The sequence below is a fragment of the Hoplias malabaricus genome, chromosome 1 (assembly GCF_029633855.1).
Source record: "Hoplias malabaricus isolate fHopMal1 chromosome 1, fHopMal1.hap1, whole genome shotgun sequence".
Classification (NCBI taxonomy): domain Eukaryota; kingdom Metazoa; phylum Chordata; class Actinopteri; order Characiformes; family Erythrinidae; genus Hoplias; species Hoplias malabaricus.
Window position 1 is genome coordinate 39,090,262 of NC_089800.1, and position 23,328 is coordinate 39,113,589.

Below are 23,328 nucleotides of genomic sequence, written 5' to 3' on the forward strand. Positions count from 1 at the left end.
GACTCAACATAAAACCAACAAATCAGGCACAAAAAAGCAACACATGATTAAACGGAACATTCAGGATTTGTACACATGAAATCACATGTGCACATTCCTCCATTTCAAAATTTTGTAAAAAAAACAAACTAACTGCATCCGGTGAGAATCTAACTGTAAAGTTATCACTGTGAAAGCTAACAATGCAGCACGTGACAACCTCTTTATAGAATTGTCGAGTATCTTCATAGCTGATGAACAGGTTATTAAATTCTCCCTCCGGTCATCGACTAAACCCCTAAAAATCCATCTCTGTTCATCAAAATGATTAATACAGTCACTTAAGTTATTTCCAAGGAAAAATCCCCTAAAGCCTTAAAAGTGGTTTAGATGTAACACCTTTGCCTTCCTACTGTATTCATAGATCTATGAATATGCAATGAGTCCCCTCCTCTACCTCCACACACCCTGCCGCTGTCTGACTGCAGCTTGAAAGCCCCGTCCAAGTTGACAACACTGGTTCCTTAGTTTTATGAGGTAAGAAACTCTGGTTGTCTGAATTTGCCCATTTGAAATGCTGTGGTTTCAAAGCAGAAATGGCTGTTTAGTTTTCTTATGATATGACGTCTAGCAAATAAACAACACTGTGTGGCCAAGTTAATTAAAATAAAAAACTTCTCTTCTCTAAAACTTGACAAAATTCTCAGTCTAGGCACAAAAACATGTGCCTCAAATACAGTTTGAGAAGCAGCCTGTTTCCAAAACAGAAAAAAAACTCTCCAAAAAGGAACACAAAGTAAAATTTTTACCTCAAAATTACAGCTTCAAAATCATTGCTATGTTCCACCGAGCTGTAATAGGAATACTGTTGTTCCTCTGGGCTCAGCACTGCAGAAACCACACTATGTAACTGAGTCTAAGTGATGGCATGTTTATTTTAGATGTTGTGCTAGCTGAAGCAGGATTTAGTTGCTATGTGCTGATATTCGTCTATATGTAAAATACACAGCTAAGAGCATACCATCTAGCTACCAACCAGTGAAGCTAAAAAAAACTGACAATTCTATACTTTCACTAACTTGTAAAAATGCAAACCATAAATCATTGTGGGGTTTTTTTCCTCCTCTTTGTGGTGTGCAGGTAGCGTCCAAAAATCAAAATGGAATATATTGTTATTAGCAGATAATTGTTGCAAAATATTTGTGTAACAGAAGAATTTATTGTACAATAACACTGGTTTACTCTGCTTAAAGCTCTACAGAAAAAAATTATAATGCTTATTCATGGAGAGAAAATTCCAGTGTTAATGAATATACATGTAACAACGTTACCTGTAATACACAAATTAATGTATAACTAATGGGTATCAGTTATGGGTATTCACTTTCTGGTTCGTCTCTCATCTCTGTTACAATGTGTGACATTTTCAAATCAAATCAATTATTGACATTTGTGAATATTTGTTCTAACCCCAATCAACATATTTTTCAGTGTTAGAAACCAAATCGGCAAATCTGTTTGAAATAATTTAACAAATAGCATTGTGAGGCTGGTGTGTGACAGACATTAGTTTGCATGGTGCTAAACACAGTTAGCAGTGTTATAGTTCCAGCAAAAAAAAACAAACAAAAAAAAAAACAACATCCTGTCTTGGCTGGTTGATTACATTACTGCTTCCATTTCTTATCTTTCACAGTACTCTGTGGGCATGGCATGCTGAGACCGTTTTTCAGTGCTTTTTTCTGTAGCACTCGTGTACAAACAGGGTGCAAAGAGCAGAGCACTGAGGCAGGGTGTGAGGGAACATGGCCATGAGCTAGCTGGTGTCCTGAGGGAATAACGAACACAGCATGACTAATCCACCTGCCATCAGCGTAATACAGCATATAGTTACAAGGTTCACAGTAGTAAAAGAAGTATAAGTAGCAATCACTTTTGAGAGGGGGAGGCCAGTGATTCCAATGTATACTCTTAAAAAAAAATGGAAAAGCGTATTGATCCATGCTGTGGTTCATGAGGGATAATGGAATATTTAGCAACAAAGAGGAAAGTGAACAGAGACAAGCCACACTGATCACAGGCATTTGGTAGTTGTTTGGTTAAGGAAGAGAAAGAAAAAAAATTACCTTTCGAGGCAAACTATTGTTTACTGCTAGCATCAACTTCTCTGTTTTAGCATTGTTTAATCAAGGAACATCGATAAGTAATCAGTAAGTAACATGTCTGAATAAACGTTCTCATTTTCAAGTGATACAGAAGGGACAGAACACAGAATGACTGCAAAGAAGTGACACAAAGCTCATTTTAACTGCATACGATTGTCTTTGAAGGACAAAACTAAGCAGCAACAAATTAACTTCAACACAGAGAGAATCCAAATGAAAAAGTCCAATCCTCCCTCAATGTCATCTCTCTGAACTAGAAAAAGGCTCTTTCCGAAGGACAGCAGTTGAACTGAATCAGCCGGACTCTAAACTGCATGATTATGGACAGTTCAGGGAATTAAGAGCCAGTCACATTTACAGATATGAGCAAGCACAGGATGAAAAAGAGAATAACCACAGTAATCTCCTCCATCATATCAAGCATCAGTGCTCAAGCATAAAAAAGTAACCTCGCTTACCCCCTCTTAAAGTGGGGGTATCACCCCACCTCTCTCACACTTAAACAAACATCCTGCTGCCCACATTCTAACACAGTTCTTGCCCTCCTTGCTCTTTCTTACCCATTCTGATCACACTCTGTGGGGTACTGCAGCTCCCCATCCTCTATGTCCCGTCTCTCGGGAGTCCTGTCTCCCTCAGAGTCCTCCTCCTGCGTCCGGGGGTCCGCGCCGGTGACCTCCATCTGACAGCGGACCTCCTGTCCTGCTCCGGCTCCAGAGAAACGAGCAGTCAGCTCAGCCTGACCGCCCACTGGACTCGCTCCACTCCTGAAGCAGCAGCATCGAGCTGTGTCCCGCAAAGCCACTGTAAATATTTCAGCAGCCTGGACAAGGTAGAGTCCTCTATGTTGCGCTCCGTCAGTCACTCGCTCATGCTCCAATCACTCTGCACAGCAGCAGCAGCAGCAGGTTGATTAGAGGAATTCAAGAGCATTAGCAGCTCTCCCTATGCACCTCAGAGCAGAGGCACACAGAGCCCTCCTGCTCCTCAAGACACATCGCTCCATAGTGATTTGTGAACAAAGGCTCTCTCCCCTTCCAGCTCTCGCACAGCACACTCCTGTAATTGTCAGAGCACTCGTTGGCAGTCTATAACACAAGCCCACTAGAGCTGTGAGCTGTAATCACCAGCAAAGAGAAATCGATGGGACAGTGTCACCTGGAAGCAGCATTAGTTCGAATGGTTTGGGAAATGTGTTATACACATCAGGACCGCGTGTCATAAAACTTCCATTTCATGAGTTTTACTGTTGAAGAGATAAAAAAAAATATATAAATATAATATATAAATTCTTGATGGCTTAAACACACCTCCCTACCTCTCCCTCTTTCTCATATATATTATATATATTCATTGTCTGTAACCGCTTATCCAATTCAGGGTCACGGTGGGGCCGGAGCCTACCCAGAATCTCTCTCTCTCTATCCATCTATCTATATATATATAATTTCTCTTTTTTTGATGGTTCAAAGCCAGACATATTCCCTCCCCTAGCAATAAAGGTTGAGAGCATTGTACATAGAAGAAACATTTATTGTAAACTATAATGTAAATATAGATGGCATTAATTAGAAAAGAGAATTGGTGCTTCTTCTATGTACAATTCATTATTCATAATGTACATTCTATTCATTATACATATATTCAGTAATGCTCCAAAATAACTTGGAATAATTCTTTTTTTTTTTTACATTGACTTCCACTGAAAATTAGAAGGTATATTCCTTCTCTTATAAAGTTACTATTTATGAGATGTGTATTTTTCTTTAGGCAGCGACCATATGCATCGACTGTTAATTATTTCATATCTGTAGTGTTCTCTGTAACATTATGGTGCACCCACCATTAATGTTCAATAGTTCTCACACACACACCTAGAAAAGAATGAAAGAAAATGAGAGGCTGTGCCGCAGGATGCCCAATTAAGCCCCCCAGCATTTGGCTGTACAGCAGCAGAACTGTACAACTCCATCTGGAGTGATAAAGCACAATCCAATACCTTTAAGATCAGTGGGGTGGTGTTTGTGATCCAGAACTAATCATCCAGCATCCGTACGGAAACTCACTAATGCTCCTGGCTGAATGCCATCAAATCCTCATCGAAATGCTGCCACATTTTGTGTAAATCCTAGAAGAGAAACTATGCAGCAAAGGGGAAGTGTGGACAGGCAGGTATCCAAAAACATTTTGTTTTGGACATGCTGTTGTTATAAACATTAGAAAACCACATTAGTGCTCAATATCACAATATTATATTTAATGCTTTTTTAAAAAATAGAAAGAAAAAACTTACAAACACATATATACAAAATACAACCAAATGTTTGCAGACACTTGCTCATCCTTTGAAATTAAGCACATGGATAGGTAGGTCCCCATTTGCTGCAGCAACAGCTTCTACTCCTCTGAGAAGTATTTACTTGACACTGGAATATTTCAGTGAGAATTTTAGTGACATTCAGCTCTGAAAACCTTAGTGAGGTCAGGGATTGACGTTGGATAAACAGGTCTGGATCACATTCGCAACTTCAGCTCGCCCTAAAAGGTACTGGATGGAGCTCCATCACTCCAGAGATTGCAGTTCCTCTACTCCACAGCCCAGTGCTAGGAAGGGGGGCTTTATATTTCTCTGGATTGGAATTAAGGATGGAGATTTAATGCTTGGCTCCCATGTCATTCCATGCTTTTCAATGGAGAACATTCAAGCTGAGTGTGCACAACAAATTCTGTGTCGCAGCAACGAGTGTAATTTAAAGAAGCTGAACTCACTCCTTGTAAGGGGTGTCTACACACTTTTGGACACAGTGTGTATTTTCATACACATGTATACATACACCATGTACATAACCTATATATTTAAACTGTACAAATATTCACACTGGAACCCAGATAACGGTACAATGGCGTTATTAATAAGCCAGTAATTGTGTTAGCTGGCAGCAGGGTGAGGGGGAATTAAATTAAATGTATTGGTAGCACTGACAGCAGAAGAGCACTCCTTATTTAAACCTAAGGGCTGTTAATAAAGGCAGCACCTTAATTGGTCACTCCAGTGTCCTTCAGTGTCCACACTCCGCCAACAGGTGCAGCTCCAACACAGCGAGCTCACACCCGCCCTCAGAAACCACCTTACACCACCTCCAAAACAGCTCACACCTGCAGAGAACGGACTTTAAACGCCTCGGACTTACCGTTAAAAGTAGTGTCCAATGTCTGGGAGCGGTTCAAATCCTCGTCGCTGTTGCATCCAAAAGCGCGCTGTTCAATTTGGCCGTTAACGTTGTCCAGGTGAAACGGACTTCTTCAGTGAATATAACACTTCTACCCTCTCAGCAACAGCATGAGTTCTAACAACGTATCAATTCCAGTCTGGAAAAGACCAGCACCTGTCCTTTTTCCTTTCCTAAAAGTTTCCCTCAGTTTAAATCCTCTCTCTCCCGCTTATCTCCACATTGCTCGGGTCGCTTCACTGCTTCTCGCCGCGGAGGAGAGCGCAAAACACGGCGAGGCTTTGGTGTAGTACAGTCGCGAGCTGGAGCCGTTAACTGTTGGCTGAGAGGATATTATTCCCAAAAAACACGAATTAAAAACAGTAAATAAATCCCTGTCCGACCAGCAACCGCTCCACATCAGCTTTATTTATGGTGTGTTTCACCAGTAACGATACAGGGACGAACTGCAGACTCTCGGTGTGTCTCTGGTTTGTCTTCTCCAGCTCCAGTTAACCCTTTAATGGCCGACCAGACCACCTTAAGCCATCATTCAAACCGTGCTGGTGGTCTCTCTCTCTCTCTCTTTGAGCTCCTCAGAACTAAGGGATATGCTGAGAGAAACATCCTACTTCAAGTCAATTGTATCCACAAACTTAATGTATATGATGCAAAACACCATGTTTACTGAAGCTTGTTAAAAACCCTTTTTTTCATTCCCGCATTCTCCCCCCTCCCCCCGAAGTGTGCCTCAGACTCCGCGTCCTAAATGTAAATCATTTATGAAGGTGAGTACATGAGGAAGCAACTGAACTGAAAATGAGACGGACCCGTGTTGACGGTTAGACTGGTTTCTATGGTTCCTCTGGGGTTCTTCCAGTGGGCTGTGTCCAAATTCCCACTCTTAAATGTAGGGAATATTGGCCTAAGCTATTTAATGTGCGAGTGTTCTACTTTATTTGGTTTTAACAGCTAGAAGAATAGTTTTTTTCTACACTTGTGTACATCTACATGAGGGATGTCAACAAACAGGAAAAAAACGGTTGCTGTAGCTCAGCTTTTGACACAGTGGACCCGGTGTACACCAATATAGACACATTTTAAAATATGCTCTTCAAAGAGCCAGCTACCAAAAGTAATTCAGGGAATGCAGCTTTGGTGTTGTGGTGTAGATAAGGAACACCATAACTATTAGAAAACACAGACATAATTTTACATTTACAGTTCCAAAACCACATATTGAATATATGTGTGAGTGAATGGAGTGAATGTGTGTGTGTGTGTGTCACCCTGTGAAGGACTGGCACCTTCTCCAGAGTGAGTTCCTGCCTTGCGCCCAATGATTCCGGGTAGGCTCCGGACCAACCTCCACCCTGAACTGTACAAGCAGGTATGAATGAATGAATGTGCATGAATGAATGTGCATGAGGAAGGGGAGAGATTTCAGATTTGAAGTTCAAGGAATCCCTGCAGATATTTTTGTGGAACATTAGACATTAAACAAACAAATGTGGTCTTCTGACATTTGCATTATACTCCTATGAGGAATATTTTACTAATATGGTCTTGATAATATATGTATTTAATCTTCTGGTGCCACTTCATCCTGAACACAATCACTCACACATATTTGGACAATTTCATACAGCCAATCCACCTACCAACACATTTTTGGACTGTGGGAGGAAACTGGAAGGAATCCACTCAGACATTGGGAGAACAAATCAAACTTTTCAAAGAGAGAGACCTGAGGTGTGATTTGAACTCACTACCCAAGGAGCATGGAGCTGTGTGACAGTGACACTACCTACAACACCACCATTACAGCCTGACACTTCTAAAGGGTTAATTTGTCAGTACAATCTTCCAAAGGTGCCACATTTAAAATAAAGTTGTGGTGGTGTGTTTGTCCTTTCTATTAATACTTCCTTCACAATGATTCTATCATGATATTATACAGTAGATTTGTTGTCATAAGCAAATAGAGCCAGAGGTCCCTCCAGTGCACTATAATAGAGGGGGGAGGGAAGTAAACAAGTGAAAGAGAAAAACGACAGGAGTCTAAGAGAGATGTGAAAAGAGAGATGACTACAGAAACAGAGAAAACCAGCACTGACCTCAGGCTGGGAAAATGTGTTGAGGGGGGTTTAGGGTCTAAACAGGACATAGAAGGGAGAAAATAACCCCAGTCCCACAATGCTCCTTACTCCAGTGAGAGGACACTGTGGAATGGTCTGTATTCATTAATCAGCTGTGAGTGAGGATGAGCCATGGACTGGACTCATACATCACCCTCCAATACACTAGCTCTTTTCACTCCATTCATTCTGCAGAGCTCTGAGGATCTACAGAACTGGACAAAGGAGCAGAAATTTCTCTGCTGGATTATTTACACTCATTTCTCTGCAAAATGCTTCCCACAATCAAACATTTTCCATTACCTGCCTTTCTAACCTCATTATGAGCCAAAAGATACAGAGCGGGCAAAAATGATGAGTGGAAATAAAGCCAAAGCTCAGAAAGAACATTATGAGCCGTTGGGTCCAGCACAGAATAATTCTGTCACTTGCTCACTCGCTCACACACTGAACAGCTCTGTGATATTATGATGTGATAATTAGAATCCCCCTCACTTCTCAGCCTCAGTGTCTCCTAAATGCTTCCACCAGCTGAATCACACACACACACTCAATCAGTCAGTCCCACACTCAGAAACAGACACACACATCATCATCATCATCTTGTGAGGCACACTGAAGTATAACAATAACAAAAAAAAGTAATTTACAATACACACACACGAGCTGAAGATTGCTGCCAAAAAACTGCAGGGTCTTGGGATCCTGGTTTCAGTTGGTTACACTGTCTGCTTTTTAGAATCTAAGAAGCTAACCATCAGGTTTCAGTGATGTTGAGGTCTGGGCTCCAAGGCATTCGCTCCACAGTTCTGAGAGTATCATCAGCTTTTCTTTCTCTTTCTGATACTGTAGTTTGTGTGTGTGTGCATTTCATGCAAATCTCCAAAAGTGGGCCGGAACCTAATATTTGATTGCAATATTTGGAAATAAATAACTGAATCAATATATATGTGAACAGTATTGCAATAGTGTTAATTATTAACATTAAGAGATTTTAATCCAAAACTCTTCAAAACTTGAAAAAAAGGCTTCCTTTTCGTTCATACCACACTTAATATTTGTTTTATCTCCATTCCTAAAACACTATTACTAACATTTGACCTTGTTATTGTTGTGATTAATGTGATTACATTTGATCAACAGACACCACAAATATGAATAAAATTCCACTGTTTATCTTATAAAATAAACATTTTTATAAAATAAAAAAAATCTTATTTAAAACAATAAATCCTATTCAAAGATTTAAGATTTTAAAAATGTGATTATCGTGATTAATATTAATCACAGCAAATTGTGCAATTAATTGGTTAATTTATATATAAATTGTTGTTCAACTACAATTGGACAACTCCACAACCGCTGTTTACACAAAACAAAGAACTGAACTATGCTAACTCTCATAATATAATGAGCCCTGAAAACCCATTATTTCATTCACTGTACATATGCTTTAGCTTTTCCTCCACAGTTTATATCTGCACTGGATTGTAATTAAAGTACTTAAGCCCTCTAGGTTTGTGTGGTCTGAGGTCCCTGAGGTGCAGTCAGAGTATTTTGGGCACTGGTCAGTAATTCATCCGTACAGACAATCCTCATAGGATTTTTATTTTATATATTTCTTCTTGACGTCATCTGTCACACAGAGTTGAACAGGATTAGCTGACCCCGGAATTAATCCCTAAAAGTTTCTACTGCATGTGGATGTTGAGGACACTTCCAAAAACTTTCTTCATGCAAGGAACTGAACAAGTTTAGTGCTGTGACAATCATAGAAGGAGAACATTTTAATACTGGATTATCCCTCGTATTAGAGTGCTAAAATTGGAAATTCATACAGGAGTGAAGACATTTGGCGTGAACAGTCGCTTAGACAGCGACCTGGAAGAAACCAATTCTATGAGCAGCAGTCCCCTTTCCAGTCAATCTATTCGAAATAGTGTGTGACTGAGAGAAGGCCCAAGTCCAGACTTGGCTATAAAGAATTTACAAGACAAGGGGGATCCATTCATTCTCATTAGTAAAGTAGGGCAACCTTGTGCCCACTGACAGATATGGACCAAGAGGCGGAAAAGAGCGCTGTTCGAATAATACCTTCCCTGTTATATGCTATTAAATTAACTGCCTTGGTGAATCAAGAAAGCAGTTCATCCATAAACAGTGATAAACAGCTGCATAAATAACAAAGATACTCACCAGTCTACCATGCAGCATGAGACTGGGAATTTACAGTAAACACACAGACCCTCCCAAATGTACATGATGAAATAGTGCTAGTACAAAACGGGATGAGCATTTGAAGCATTTTTGTTAACTCTCTTGGGAATTTTTACCCAAATACCTCCCCAATCTAGTCATTTCCAAGTCCATCTATTTACCAGGTCTCCTCATTCACAGTGCTACAAGGTTGAAAGGATACGTCCTCAGAGAGGGCCAATTATCCAGCCAGAAAAAGAGTTATACCATCAAGGTGGGGGAAAAAAACATAAAATAAGTAAAATAAAGAAGAGATAAGACAAAGCAGAGTGAGATGCCTTTGTCTTAAAGTAAAACCTTTATATGCAAAACCTTCCAGAATTAATCATTCATTGTCTAAAACTGCTTATTCAGTTCAGAGTCACGGTGGGTCCGAAGCCTACCCCAAATCACTAGGTGGGAGCAAGGTGGGAACACAACTTTCCAGAATGTTAAGTTCAATCAATCATTCGTTCATTTTCTGTTAATTCTTCTTGAATTGTGTCATGGTGGTCCTGAAGCCCATCCAGAATCACCAAACACAGGGCAGGAACCCACCCATCCATCCATCACAGGGCATCACACTCACCCAGTCACACACACTCACCTCTGGACCATTTCACACACTCACCCAGTCACTCACTCACATCCCCAGACAGTTTCACACACACACACACCAAGTCACTCAGACAATCCATCTACCAACATGCAGAGCCAGCCCTGACCAAATTGGAGCCCTAGGAAAGATTTTGGTTGATGCCCGCTGGCTGTCTCACTCACAGACACGGCCAAATTCTCTTCTCAACTAAAATTATTGTTACTTTAAAAAAATAATATCTTGAAGAGTAATAATAGTAGTCATTGAAATTATTACTTAAGTAAAAGGAAGAAGATATCAAGCCAAGAAAATATATAGTAAATTACTTCATTGGGTTTGACTTGATATACAAAACCGAACTGCAAAATCACACTCATTCAGGCAACACAAAATAAAAAAAACGTGAATATAAAATATGAAGTGCACAGTAAAACGCTACACTAGGTTTAATTTAAACACATTCCTAAACTTAAGCTCTTTTGCTCTGGATATTATCTGATATAATGAAAATCGACATTTTCTGCCATCACAGCTTTTCAAATAAATGCCAAACACTGAAAAAACTAATGAAACAGGGAATTCTCTAACTTTTTACAGTAGTATAAATACGTTAAACCTTACTCACACTTATAAACTGTGACTTTACAACATAATGTACTACCAATCACTAGAGTATCATACAGAGAGAACAGAGGAAAAACAGTTTAATTTCAGTAAAACTTGTTGCTATCCTGGATGGTGCATACTCTTAAAATCTTAAGGTGGAACTGGAACCCATCAGGCCACATCACTTCTATCTTTCTATTGTCTTTCCTCCTCTTCTTTTCTTTTTTTCTGCTTTGGGCACCAGAAGGTTTCCGTCTTTTTGACAGTCACTGTGTTCTTTTAGTTAATACGATGTTACCTTTATAGTCACGGAGGGAATGAATGTACATAGAGTGACGTCACACACACAGCCACACCATACAAAAAATATTAGGGCTTATATATTAACTATGAACTTACGAAATTGTGGTTTTATTGTAAAATCTAAAAAGTATTATTGAAAAAAATGAAACTTTAATCTCCCTCTATCCCATCCCTGCAGGTTCGGTCACCTGGGCGCCCCCTAGAAATACAGTGCCCACGGTGTTTGCCTAGTCCGCCTCTTGGACCGGCCAGCCCTGCCAACTGCAAATATGAGAGGTGCCAGATCTGGTTCCTGCCGGATCCGGCTTAAATTGAGCACGGCTCATATGTTCAATTATGCAATTCAGTTGCAGAATTCGTCATCCAACAGCCCCTGACTCAGGTAATGATTTGTGGCTGGATCCCATTAAAAAAATTCACAGCAATGCTCCAACATTCAGGCCTTTCTAGAAGAACAGAACCTGTTACTGCAGCAAAAGGGAAACAGAAACTCTTCTAATACCCTTTAGTACAGAAGAAATTTTGGATGCCCACTATCATCTTGCCATGCTCTGTACTAGTTGTTTTGGAAGTGTCTTAGTTGAAACAACTATGCCCCTGTGCAATTATGATTAATGGAGACCCAAGCCGAGGGGGCGTGCTGTTTGCTGGGGGCAAGAGTGCAGAAGCAGTGGGGATGAGATGATCTGTATTACGGGGGGATGTCAGGTAGAAAGTAAGTTAGATGGATGACATGCAGGTGCTGAATTCTCTCTTTTTTTTTTTAACTAACCCTGAGTCTTTCATCCAGTAAGACCAGCTTTTCCAAGAGCAGGTCTACAAGCACCAACAACAACTCTTTAGTAAAACAAGAACATCCCTGGACTAATTTAAACACTACTAAAAACAAACAACACTGGTCTTAAGGACAGTCTGCTCTGATGAGGCTGGAAAACATAAAAGTAAGAAAGATAAAGTCACCCACTATACAGCGACATGTCTTGAATAAATCAGAACACAGACCCCCCAGCCCCACCCCTCCCTCCCTCTATCCATCTGCATCAGCTAACATCTTTAAATCTTGAAAGCTGATAAATATTCAATCCTTTTACTGTCTGATCCAAACTTGGCATACAAAGTAGCTTCATTACCTTTGTCCATATTTAACCTTGAAAAGTCATATTCATCACACACGAATACTTTAAGATGCAGATATAGCACTTTACAGGGGCTAAATTACACACACAGCTATTATAATTCCCGCAGAAATGTATGAATCAATATGGAACACCCTTGTAAGCACTAGATAAACACTAGGTAAGATTTGGTGTTTTTGCTCATGGGCTCCCCCTACAGTTGTAGAGTGTAATTGACTTTTTTGTAGCACTATAAAAGTCCTATAAAAAGTACACAGTTAACAACAGAGGCTCTATAGTCCCTATTACAGGTCAATGATGAATCACAATGATTTTTAAGTTGTACTTGTAAGATAAAATACTATCTAGTGTTCCTTTAAAATTTAGAGTAAGTAAATAATTATCTGTGAGAAGCTTTGGTCAAAATACCACAAGGATCAAACAGCACAGTGCTGTTTACCCACTGTCTAAACAGCCCTCTTCAGAATAGTCTTTATCAGTGCTGTTCCTTTAAATGGGAATGAGCCACAGCTCGGTTCAGCACGAGAGCTCAGGACTGAAGAGCAGAAGTTACCGTTAGTAATAATTTTTACTTGGTTCTCTTTATTGTCCATTCTAATTTTCTCCCTATTTAATCAGTACTCTTCTTTCTCCACGCTTGCTGTGTTTGGTTTTGCTCTGTTTTTACCGGGTCTTGTGCACCAACCAATGTGGGTCCACCACTGTGAGTGGAGAGACTGACTTAGACTATATACTATAAAGTTTCTGCATGTTATGCATTATGCCACACAAAATCAGAACTAGGCAGTTTATCGAAAACAAACAAAAAAACCCTGAATGTGTTATTTCACAATCTGTGGGTTGGTAAGAACTCCAGATCCCCAAATTAATTTGCACATGCCCTCAAAAGTGACCCCCCCACCCCACCCCGATATGTTCCCTTTAAAACACTACCCAGGAGCACTTACCAATTCTGGGTAGGTTGGAGCAGTGTATATGATTCAGAACTAATCTCTGGAAATCAGCGCCTGACTTCAGTTATGATTCTGTAACCAAACGTCATCAGATCCTTAAAGCAAACATATATTGTAAAGATTTTTCCAGAGTATTAGCAACCATTGCTACAGCATATGGGGCAAACTAGCACTTATTACCCTTCATTTCAGAGGAAATGGCCCGAAAATTGGGAGGAAAAACACATATAAATGTGTGCCCTATGGAGGATGTGTTCATCTCATTTGGCTAAATGTGTACATACGGCTGTCCACACAGAAAGTGCGAGAGTGTTTTGAGGATCTAAATGGAATTGCAGGTTAAGCAGTAATTGTATGAATGAGATATGTGCTGAGGGTGGTGGTGGTGACCTACTTTTCCAGTGCTTCCTATGTGCATGTCCATCAAATGCGAAGCTCCCCGGGGAGAATGAGGCCACATTTCAGCAGGTCTCACTGTCACCATTTTTCTCCAGCTGCATGGTCTCCAGCCCATGGACTATTCTCAGAGCTCTTCAGGTCTGTTAAGGTAATTTAGGCACAGAGCAAAGTGAACATTCAGTCCTCGTGGCCAAAAGCTCCAGATATTGGCAGATTTTCTCTCACACTGTCTCTAATACTGAGGAGCACACTTTTGGATCAGCATTATTATGGAGAACTAGGGCTGGGCCTGAGGCCCTATTTAGCAAACCGTAAGCCTATAATGCTAAAAAGTAAAAAAAAATTCACAGGCAAGACCACTACTTACTGCAGGCCAGCACCAAACTGAAGGAACCAAAGAACATTTAGTTCCCAGCACCATTAAAGAAGAAACTGCACAAGTGAGCAGATGCATACCAATGACCCATGCTTGCATAACTTGACGAGTGTGCTAGGACTAGTGCTAGCAAAGAAGCAGCGTGGCTCTATCTGACTCAGAGAGACTTGGTGCTCTAAAATGCATCACAATTTCAAGGGAATTCCACAGAATCTATTTGTTTTTATGACCTGTGATGATGTACAGTACCTGTGACACATCACCAAGAGAAACCATTATGTATACTTACCTGTACTTACTCACCTGCATACGGGTCATGTGAGAGGGAAAAAAGTACTATCTCTTGATGCTGAGTTTTACTTACCTGGTTGAATCCATTCTCCACAGAGGGAAGGGGGAACTAGCATCTAGAAGAGGGAAAATATATTATCTAATAAATATTGATATTATGAATGAACGTTAAACATGCCATGGCTGTAACTGAATCTTGGTACAGTTGTTAGTTCATTGTTAATTTTTATTGTGTATGAAACTTGTGTCCAAGATACTTTAACTTATACCTCTTCAGGGAATGGTATATTCTAAGGGGCGGGGCTACCTATATATATATACCACACAGGGGTAAAAGAGGGGGGACTCTGCTAGACCGTAGCGAGAGGAGCATAACCTAAGGGCATAATAAGACTCAATTGATTTAGTTGTCTTTATCCTTTTTGTCTCTGCTTATAGAGAATTTTGTTTTGTTAATTTTTTTGTTCACAAGGAGCGCGCGTGTATATATATTGTAAATATTAATTTAAAGTCTGGTGTGTAAATAAAGGTGGAAGGGAACCAAAAATCGAACCTCTCGGTGTTATTTCGAGTCGACCTTATAACATCTCAGGCCTCTCGCCCGACTCTACCCATAGAGAACACCTCCCACCATTTCACTTTGCGATGGTGTAGGGGTGAGCTTTATCACAAATAGTGGCAGTGACTACGAACCTGATGACAGCAACCACATACAGTCCACGACAAGAAACGAGAGAAAGGTACGACACCGAAAGCAGAGGAGCGTTGTGTAACTCCAATAATAACCACTAGGAGAAGATGGCTCCCAAGAAACCACCAGTCACCCAGACACGGAGCGAAGAAGAGGAATGCGAGTCAACCACCGACAAAGGGAATACAGTGGAGATCACTAACTTACAGCAGATGCTCGAAAGCTTTTTCAGCTCTCAACAGCAGAGAGATGAAGAACTGCGGAGAGAAGCGACAAAGCAAGAGCAGAGGTGGCGTTCCCTACAACACCAGTTCGGCCTTCTACAGGAAGAAGTACGGAGGGGCCAAAGTGGAGTACAACAACACAGGGAAACGGAGCATTCCACAACAGCATCTCACACAAGAATATACAGACCCGCGACTCCGGCAGTAAGTGCATACGACGCGATGGGAGAACAATTAAGGACAACACAGGTAGCGTGGCCGAGACTCCCGCAACTTAAAGATGATGATGACATCGAACATTACTTCATAATGTTTGAGCGGTTAGCGCTAGCGGCTAGATGGCCGAAAACGGACTGGGCTTTTCATCTGGTCCCCTTGCTGGAAGGAAAGGCAAGAGCAGCCTACGTCGCCATGAGCGTTGAAAAAATAAATGACTTTGAAGCAGTGAAAGAGGCTATTCTCAGAAAGTTTGAGATTAACCCTGAGACTTACAGACAGCGTTTCCGTAAAGGGCACGTATTAAAGAACGAGACGCCGAGGGAACTATTCACGCGGCTCACGGGACTTTATGAGAGATGGATACGTCCAAAAGACAAGACAAAAGAGGACATCGGACTAACCATCGTTCTGGAACAGTTCCTGAGCGTAATCAATCCAGACTTGAAGAGCTGTATATTGGAACGCAGCCCGACTTCTGCAGAGCAAGCGGTTGAAATGGCAGAAGCTTTCATCGCGGCACGACAAGCCGAGGGAGAGTTCCAGCTCCGAAAGTCAACCTTCACCAAACAGACCAGTAAGTTTGAGAGACGTGACTATGGTAGTGGTGTTGAACGTTCAAAGCCAGCCTTTAAAATGCAGTGGCATAAATCCATTAAAAGCTCAGCTGAAAAACCAAAAATAAGATGTTTTAGCTGTAACCAAATAGGACACAAAAGCTCTGAATGTCAATATCCTCCCACTAGCTCTAACCAACTGTGCTACACCCCTAGAAAAGAAAATCCTTTTAGTACACAGGAATGTAATGATGAAACCACAGTAACAGTTAAATTGAATGGCAAACAGTTTAGGGCTTTATTAGATACTGGGGCAAGCCAAACTTTAGTCACACAAGCATGTCTTGAAAACTCTCAATATAGCCTTACAGGTACGTTAAAGGTCAGATGCATACATGGTGATGAGCAGATTTATCCTACAACTGAGGTTAATATATCAATTAAAGGGCAATCCTACCTGGTACGCGTAGGCGTGGTACAAAACGCTTCATATCCCATCATACTAGGCAGAGACATCCCTATTTTGATTGATTTATTGAACTATAAAAATGTAAAAACGGCAGAGGCTATGGTAGTGACCAGGCAAAGCAAAAAAAATTTAGCCAAAGATACCACAGAACTTTTTAAGGAATTGCCATATGCTGCAGAAACTAAAAAAAAGACAAGGAGAGATGTAAGAAAAGCTAAAGTTATGGGAACCAAATGTCTGGAGAAAATAGAACTGCCAGATACAGATAACATTAGTTTACCCTTTAACTTTGAACAACTCCAAAATTTAGATGAAACTTTAAAACCACTATTTGAAAAAAGCAGACAATATAGTGACAACACTGATAAAGGTTGCCACTTAGCGATTAAAGATAACAAGCTATATAGAATCACTGATAAAGGTGAGCAACTAGTACTCCCGGTAAGCCTTAGGGAGAAAGTGCTTAAAATGGGACATTCAGATCCCTGGGCAGGCCACTTCGGGCAAGCTAAAACATTCAGCCGCATAGCATACAGATTTTACTGGCCAGGTCAGTATGCAGATGTGATTAAATACTGCAATAATTGCCCGGAATGTCAACTCACTGCAACTCTAAAAAAGTCAGACAAGGTGCCTATGGTGAGCATGCCTATAATAGACATACCATTCTCTCGCATAGCAATGGACGTAGTAGGGCCGTTACCTAGAACAAAAAACGGAAACCGTTACATTTTAGTAATATGTGACTATGCGACAAAATATCCAGAGGCTTTTGCCCTCAAAAACATTAAAACTCGTCAAATTGTCAATGCTCTGATACAACTTATTTCAAGAGTAGGGATCCCGAAAGAGATATTGACAGACAGGGGCACAAACTTCACTTCAAAACAAATGAAGCAAGTGTACGATTTATTAGGCATTAAAAGTATTCACACCACACCATATCACCCTCAGACTGATGGGCTAACAGAACGTTTCAATAAGACTCTGAAACAAGCTTTACAGAAGGTGACGAACAACAACGGTACAGACTGGGACATGTGGTTACCCTATGTGCTGTTCGCATATCGTGAAGTACCTCAAGCTTCCACCGGCTTTTCCCCGTTTGAACTCCTTTATGGAAGACAGGTGAGAGGTCCGATGGATGTCCTGAAAGAAGCTTGGGAAGGTGAGAAGAGTGAACAGAAACTGAACATTTTAACGTATGTCTTGAAGATCAGAGACAAGTTGAGTCAATTGACAAGTACTGTCCATGAAAACATGGAGAAAGCTCAAGTACAGCAAAAACACTGGTATGATAAAGTGGCAAGGAAGAGAGTTCTGCAAATCGGGCAGAAAGTACTTATTCTACTACCCACCAGTGACACTGGGCTTTTAGCCAAATGGCAGGGGCCATATAAAGTGCAAAGACAAGTCGGAGAAACTACATATGAACTCCACCTGCCTGACAGACGGAAGAAATTTCAGAGCTTCCACATTAACATGTTGAGACCCTGGAAGGAGCCTGAGAATAAGAGTTCGGAGCAGCTATGGATAAGGGCCGTTCATGATGAAGACGAGGTGGCCGAACAGTATTTCCCCACAAGAAACGAAGGTTTCGTTCTTCCAAAGGTGCCCCACTTAACATCACAGCAACAAAAAGAACTACTGCACGTGGTCCCACCTAAGCTTTTCTCAGATGAACCAGGATTAACAGACGTGACCCAGCATAACGTCAGACTCATCAAAGATGAACCGATTAGGCAGTTCAACTGCAGAGTTCCAGCACGACTTGTCCCTGAGTTGAAAAAAGAAGTTGAGGCTATGATCAAAATGGGAGTAATAGAACCGTCAAAGAGCGAATGGTGCAGCCCTGTCGTCTTGGTTCCCAAGAAAGATGGAGGCTTACGGTTTTGCATTGACTTTTCAAAGCTAAACGCCGTGTCTGCTTTTGACCCATATCCCATGCCAAGAGCAGATGACCTAATAGAGAGGCTAGGGAAGGCTAAAGTTCTGTCCACGGTGGATTTATGCAAGGGATACTGGCAAGTTCCACTCAGCCAGTCCGCTAAAGAACTGACTGCATTTAGAACACCATCAGGACTATACCATCCATCCATTCCATCCATTATCCACCGCTTATCCGGGTCCGGGTCGCGGGGGAAGCAGTCGGAGCAAAGAAACCCAGACCTCCCTCTCCCCAGCCACCGACTCTAGCTCCTCCGGGGGTATACCGAGGCGTTCCCAGGCCAGTCGAGACATATAGTCTCTCCAGCGTGTTCTTGGTCTGCCCCGGGGCCTCCTCCCCGTTGGACATGCCCGGAACACCTCTCCAGGAAGGCGTCCAGGAGGCATCCGAACCAGATGCCCGAACCATCTCAGCTGGCTCCTTTCGACGTGGAGGAGCAGCGGCTCCACTCCGAGTCTCTCCCGGATGTCCGAGCTCCTAACCCTGTCTCTAAGGGAGAGTCCGGACATCCTGCGGAGAAAACTCATTTCAGCCGCTTGTACCCGCGATCTCGTTCTTTCGGTCACTACCCAAAGCTCGTGACCATAGGTGAGGGTTGGGATGTAGATTGAACGGTAAATCGAGAGCTTTGCTTTTCTGCTCAGCTCTCTCTTCACCACAACGGACCGGTACAGAGCCCGCATTACTGCTATATACTATACCATTTCCGTACAATGCCATTCGGATTACACGGTGCGGCTGCAACCTTCCAGAGGTTAATGGACGACGTTCTCAGAGGTACGGAGGACTTCGCGGCAGCTTACATAGATGATGTGGTGATCTACAGTTCATCCTGGGAAGAACATCTACAACATCTAGGCATTGTCCTGAGGAAGATCGCAGATGCAGGTCTGACAGCAAACCCCAGCAAATGTCATCTCGCTCGCGAGGAGGTCTCATATCTAGGTTACATCCTGGGCGGGGGTCAAATAAGACCTCAAGTGGACAAAGTTGAGGCCGTGAGGGCAACACCCCAACCTAATACAAAGAGGAGGGTACGTTCATTTTTAGGTCTTGTGGGATGGTACCGCAGGTTCATCCCTAATTTTTCAACTAAAGCAGCAGCACTGACGGATTTAACCAAGAAGGACATGCCTCAAAGGGTTAAATGGACAGAGACCTGTGAGTATGCTTTTAAAGACCTCAAAAATGCATTATGCCAGGAACCAGTTTTAGCCAGCCCTGATTTTTCGAAACCTTTTATTGTGCAGACTGATGCATCAGGTACAGGGTTGGGTGCTGTCTTATTACAGGGGGAGGACGATGAGAGAAAACCTATCCTGTATATAAGCAGGAAACTGTTTCCACGTGAGACTAACTACTCTACCATCGAGAAGGAGGCTCTCGCTATCAAATGGGCGCTTGACTCTTTAAAGTATTACTTGCTTGGACATGACTTTGTTCTAGAGACAGATCACAAAGCTTTGCAGTGGATCCAGAGAATGAAAGACTCTAATGCTAGAATCACACGATGGTACTTGTCATTACAGCCCTATCGTTTTACTATAAGGTATAGAAAAGGTACCCATAATGTAACAGCTGACTACCTGTCCCGCCGCTGGGAAGGCGTTGAGCTTAAGGAGGGGGGTGTGTGATGATGTACAGTACCTGTGACACATCACCAAGAGAAACCATTATGTATACTTACCTGTACTTACTCACCTGCATACGGGTCATGTGAGAGGGAAAAGAGTACTCTCTCTTGATGCTGAGTTTTACTTACCTGGTTGAATCCATTCTCCACAGAGGGAAGGGGGAACTAGCATCTAGAAGAGGGAAAATATATTATCTAATAAATATTGATATTATGAATGAACGTTAAACATGCCATGGCTGTAACTGAATCTTGGTACAGTTGTTAGTTCATTGTTAATTTTTATTGTGTATGAAACTTGTGTCCAAGATACTTTAACTTATACCTCTTCAGGGAATGGTATATTCTAAGGGGCGGGGCTACCTATATATATACCACACAGGGGTAAAAGAGGGGGGACTCTGCTAGACCGTAGCGAGAGGAGCATAACCTAAGGGCATAATAAGACTCAATTGATTTAGTTGTCTTTATCCTTTTTGTCTCTGCTTATAGAGAATTTTGTTTTGTTAATTTTTTTGTTCACAAGGAGCGCGCGTGTATATATATTGTAAATATTAATTTAAAGTCTGGTGTGTAAATAAAGGTGGAAGGGAACCAAAAATCGAACCTCTCGGTGTTATTTCGAGTCGACCTTATAACATCTCAGGCCTCTCGCCCGACTCTACCCATAGAGAACACCTCCCACCATTTCACTTTGCGATGGTGTAGGGGTGAGCTTTATCACATGACCCAATATTTTGTCCATTTAGCTAAATACGACCGATAGTTGCGATAAGGCAGTTAAAAAGTACAAATCTGAGAGCCAAGAGGAGGCATTATGTCTACATCTGTTTCCAGCTTTATCATGAGCAGTAGCTCCGTGGAGGGGGATCAAGAACCACAGCTTTCACTCTGGTTCTTTTATTTCTGAGTGTGCAGATATACAGCGCCCAGGGCTTCCTCCATTTTGGCACTCGCTGCTTTGTTCGGGGGTATTAAAATGGATTATCCACCATTCGCACAGCTTATTGTGATTCACTACAATTCACTGCAGGTCATTAGTGTTTTAAGATAATTATTTCATTAGAAATGTAAATCCAGGAAGGAAAATAAATAAACAAACATGCTGGGGTTAGCTTGATTTCAGCTAATTCACTGACAATCGACTCTTGTAAGTTATCTTTCCTCTCAGTTATCTGTTATGACTGCCAGCAGAGTGCTGTAACATTTGGGTTTTTAATCTGTATACACAACATGCTGCTTTAGAAAATGTGGTAAACTTCTGTTTACAGTTTATACGACCCGTGTTAACAAAAAGCATAAGCAGGCAATAACAGGGAAACAGGGATAGCGACGATGCCAATGCTTTCACTTCCTCCATCTCCCTCTCTGAAACAAACAAAAACATATAAAGGAATAAGTGTCAGTAGTGAACAGCACCCTGTGTATCAAAAATGGCATATAGCATATAGCTTTGGTGATTTCTGCCACAGTGTGCTATGAACATTACAAAAATGTATTCAAACCCTAAAAGCCCTTAAAGTGACTGGGAAGACATGGACTGTATGGTTTTTCTACTTTGCAAAGTGAACTGCAGGTAAGCTATATTTTGTCTGTGCTTGGAATTATTCAAATCCATTTTCCACTTGCTTTGTGAATGTTTGTGTATTTTATTGGCCTCCAAATTTTGGGCCCATAATACATATGGCTTTTCGGGGGGGTTAATTTAATTATCTATTTTATTCATTTATTTGTTGATGCTCAGCTATATAAGGAAGCTGTGCAATAAACATTAAGTAATCAGAATGTGACGTCAGTAACTTGGTTGAACTGACACGAAAACTTTTTTTTAAATAGTACATTCTGACTTTGGGAAACAAACGTCTAACAGCTTCAATTAAAATGATTTTAATTAACGGCATTTTTCCAGGTCAGATTTTGTAAGTCAGATTGGGTTCCCCAGTTGGACATGTTGTGCTAAGAGGCAAGTAAAAGATCTAACTGTTATAATGTGTTAATCAGTGTAACAGTGACCTGAATTTGAGACTGCTCAAGTCTTCCCATAGCCAGCCCAGTGAGCTGTATTTTCTTTAAAATTTGTGTCACAATAATTAATCAAAATGAGTAGCATGGTCTGAAAAGCTCCTCTCATATTCAACCCCAGATCTCTGAAACTGGAACTCAGCATTTCAGGTTTTTTATAGTCTTGGACTCAGTAACGCTCAGTTATACTTCTTATAACCCAAAATACTGTCATTAAGCCATGTGTAAGGGAAGAAGTGTGTTCATACTAGTGTCTAACAGCAGAGCAAGAACCAGGAGCAATAATATGAACACAGCAACAGAAACCAATACAATTACTGTAAAAAGCTCCCATGCTCCTCCCCTCTACGGGATGAAAGCAAAAGATCACACAATCTGTTATGATCTGCAGTAGTGTTGCAGTTCAGACTTGCACCAGGCAGGGCTTTCTGGGAGCTCTACTGTCATTTGCAGCGATTTCCTATTTGGCAGGCGGCTGCTATCACTTTGGCACCTCTTGCGTTGAAATCTGTTAATTTGACAAAAAGCCCAGCTCTCTCCCTCTCTCTCTCTGTCTCTCCTCCCGCTCAGTGTCAGGCTCCTGCTTTTCTCATGTGTTCACACAGCTTTACGGTGAGAATGAGTCGAGACGTGCAAAGACCTCCAACCTTGGCCTGTAACCTTTAGAGCTGAATACAAGCGCAGCCGTGCTGAAGCACAGATGGAGAGCAGCCAAGGGCTCTGGAGACTCCACACAGCACCTGAACACAGCTCCTTCTGCGCCCACAAACAGACCTGCTCGGATTTTAACACTCTTTTTTAAGCATCATTACACGTGACGACCAGGGGCAGATCTCCAGAACATTCCTCAGCTGGTGAAAGGTGCAGAGATTTGCTATGAGAAATTTGCAGCATGTTTAAAACAGCACCAGAAGAGTAGCAGCAATTTATTTCACTGTGATTACAGTAGAGCCAAAGGTTAAAAGAGTGAGCCCTCTGTCAGTTACTCAATATCTAATCAATTTTTTTTCAGTATTCAGTGTGTGCACTCTATACGCTTCATACTGGATTACTAGCATTTGGTTATAACAAGTATATAGAGGTGTTTTCCACACCTGCAATTAAAAATAAATAAATATACAATTGTCAAAATCTTAGCTGCAGAATCAGAATTAAAAATTCATGAGCATGACTACTCTAG

At 41.4% G+C, this 23,328-nt stretch overlaps 1 protein-coding gene across 3 annotated transcripts in view; it reads right to left on the reverse strand.

Moving 5' to 3' along the window:
• caln1 (calneuron 1) overlaps positions 1-5,992 on the reverse strand; it is a 92,827-nt gene extending 86,835 nt beyond the window's left edge. Inside the window, exons 1-3 of one of the 3 annotated variants that reach the window (XM_066662511.1) lie at positions 5,336-5,992; positions 4,144-4,284; positions 2,705-3,390 (exon numbers count right to left, since the gene is read on the reverse strand). In XM_066662511.1, coding sequence (XP_066518608.1) covers positions 2,705-2,826 — 122 coding nt within the window. In that variant the 5' untranslated portion in view covers positions 2,827-3,390; positions 4,144-4,284; positions 5,336-5,992. The remainder of the gene's footprint in view (positions 1-2,704; positions 3,391-4,143; positions 4,285-5,335) is intronic. The other 2 variants (XM_066662510.1, XM_066662512.1) reach the window with 2 other exon arrangements.
• Positions 5,993-23,328: the final 17,336 nt, after the last annotated feature.